The sequence below is a fragment of the Gossypium arboreum genome, chromosome 12 (genome assembly GCF_025698485.1).
Source record: "Gossypium arboreum isolate Shixiya-1 chromosome 12, ASM2569848v2, whole genome shotgun sequence".
In the NCBI taxonomy this organism is placed as follows: domain Eukaryota; kingdom Viridiplantae; phylum Streptophyta; class Magnoliopsida; order Malvales; family Malvaceae; genus Gossypium; species Gossypium arboreum.
The window spans coordinates 97,109,419-97,112,389 of record NC_069081.1 but is presented as its reverse complement, the minus strand read 5'-3'; the positions used below and the strand labels follow the sequence as shown (position 1 = coordinate 97,112,389).

The 2,971-nt window shown below is 28.9% G+C and overlaps 1 protein-coding gene across 1 annotated transcript; it reads left to right on the top strand.

Moving 5' to 3' along the window:
• Positions 1-1,587: 1,587 nt before the first annotated feature.
• On the top strand, positions 1,588-2,292 carry LOC108478448 (putative cell wall protein). Its single transcript, XM_017780907.2, has one exon. The coding sequence runs from the start codon at positions 1,656-1,658 to the stop codon at positions 2,037-2,039; it is 384 nt and encodes a 127-aa protein (XP_017636396.1). The 5' UTR covers positions 1,588-1,655; the 3' UTR covers positions 2,040-2,292.
• Positions 2,293-2,971: the final 679 nt, after the last annotated feature.

Sequence of the window (2,971 nt, the reverse complement as noted above, 5' to 3'; positions counted from 1 at the left end):
AAGATGTTTAGTTGAAATTTTATTAAAACAACATTTTGAAAATAAAAATAAAAATATATAAAAATTAGGAAATAATAAAAATTATTTTTACTAAAAATTTTAAAAATAAATTTAAATTTAATTATTGAATTGATTCTAATTCAAACCCGAAAAAGAATTATTTTTTCAAGAAATTTTAAATACCATAGATCCAAAATATATAAATGCAATTTTTATTTTTATTTTTTTCTCATGTTTCTATTATAGGAAATAAATATGAATCGTAATTTTATATTACTGAAAATATTTCTTTTACCAAAGATGTTTTTAATTTAAAAATAAAAATATCGGCTTTAAAATAAAAACAAAAAAATTAAAAAATATAAAGGAGCCTTAGTTTTTTTTAATGTAAAAATGCAAGTTAAATAAGCATTGCTTTATAATCAACAGACAAATCTCATTTCACCCATATTTATACACACATTGAATATATCCATGTGAGCAAAATGGTTTACACCTCTAGGCTTTATGCATAAAATCCTTTATTGCTCCGTTTTATTTGGTAGCACTCAACATTTTGCAAGTCACTATTTGTGGGTCATCATATTCAAATTTAAATTTAAATACGTTATATATTTTTTCATATAATTTAATCTTTCAATTTAGTCTCTTTATTTTTGAATTTAAAAATATAAGTTTAATTGTTAATTTTTTTATTAAATTTAATCCTATTATAATATCATTTGTTTTTGTTATATAACTATCAAGTAAATATTTTTTATTTTAAAATATTTTATTAATAAATTTAAAATACCTGAAATAAATTACTAAAAATATAAGTAAAGGAATTAAATTCCAAAGTGTAAAAAGTATAAGTGCTTAGACCATATTCTCACCAATAATAAATTATGTTTTTTTAGTCAATTTAATTTTTTAAAAACAAATAAGTTTATATCTATTTTAATATGGTATTAAAAATTTCTTTACCCAGATTTGATTGGAGCTATACTTAACGTTTATGTACATGATAATATTATATTTATAAAAAGCACATTTTTTCATTGTATGTTATACATGCCTATTATTCATTGAATTTACAACATAACAAAGCTTTTGTGTCAGCTATTATCACTCCTATGTCAAATATTTTATATGATTTTGTTTACATGTTTTCAATTAATATTAAGTTGAATTGCTTAAATCCTAAACCAAAACAAAAAAAAAAAAAAGATAATTATAAGTGGTGGAGAAAGGCAAGTAAATCTTACATGACAGATGTATATTCATCTAAATTTTCGATAGAATTATGATGAAAGAACGAATTAGTCAAAAATATAATATAAAAACACAACGTAAATATAATCTAAGCGTTTTTAGTATAGATACGTAGCCTTTGAAGAGAAAAATCTCATAACTTACCCATAAACCTCACCCAACATGGCAAACCCTAAGCCACCTAACCTACCCATGCAATTTATGCTGCATTATTGAATGCTTTGCTTCTGTTTTTATGGAACGTCTCCTTCAATGGTGCTTTCAAAATGGAATGCTCTTTCTAACTCACCGCCAATTGATCAACCAACTCACTTAGACCTTCTCTTTAAGAAGCATTATTTAATCCCTTCTCTCCATCATATCAGAACCAATCCTAGCTCTCACTCTTACTTACTCTGATAATGGCTTGCAAAATTAGTTCCTTGCTTTCTCACGTTTTCATCCTCAGCATTCTGTTTGTTATTGCTGGGCAAGCCATTGCAGCACGTGACATCTCGAAGAATGATGATCAGATGAAACAGCCTGAATATCTAAAACATGACCGTAGTGTGCTCATTCCAGGCCTTGGACGAGTGTTGCTGCCACCAGTTTTCAAACATCACAATCCACACACTATCGGCACTGGCACCCACACCGGCAGCAGTGGCGGCCACGTTGGCAGCACAATTGGCCGAAATCGCCAGATTCCAGGTGGTGATGACACATTCGTTCCAAACCCTGGTTTTGAGGTGCCAATTCCAGCAGGTCGTGGTGCTGGCATTGCAGGAACAAACCCACGTCCTTGAACATGCTTGGCTATGAAACTTCCAATAAATATAAGAATAAAGGGAATCAATTATCTGCATTGAGTCTTTAGGGGTTCCATTGTAGTCTATCGTATTCATTCACATAATTAAAGTGATCTGAATTCGAGTTTGTCATTTTAGTGAAGTCTAGAGTCTACTCCTGTATGCATTTTCCAGTTGGAATCTATTTCTTGTCTAGTAATCATGTATCTCAATTTCCACATTAGTTATAAATTATGACCTATTATGCTTATCCATGCTTTCTTATATGATCATTTTGGATCCTACTGAAAGTTCCTACGTTAAGCAGATTTGGTAATTTGAAACTAATGTTGGGGAATATTAGACTATAAACTGGGCACCAGCACTACCATAGATTAGCATCATTGTACGTGTCTATAAATTTGAAAAAGAGAACTTGCACCTTGTCCAAAAAAAAGTATGCTACTCTGTTCATTAATCGCAATGGCATGGCAAAATGGTGGTATTAACAAAAATCACAGTCCTAGAACATTCTTTTCTATGTCAATAATTGAAATGCTGGAATGCTTTCACATTTAAGATGAGGGGACCCAATTCCAGTAATGAGGGAAAATACAACTAAGATATGTCAAAAGAGAGAGTTGAAGCGAACGCAAAAAGACTAATCATTTAGACCCATTTTAAGCCTTTTATTTTTAACAAAAAACTAATGTACGATTAAGAAAAATACCATATTAACAGACCGCTCATAATTGGCTCCTTTCACTTTTGTATTTGTATTGTTTTAATAAGTTTTACCCTTTTTTTTATAATTTTTAAATACCTTTCTTACTTTCTTTTATAATTTTAATTTAGTGATTTTGACCTAAATTACTTTTGTCATTCTATAATGTTATTAGTCAACGTATCATATCATTGATCAATATGTCATATTATCAGTTGATGTGTCA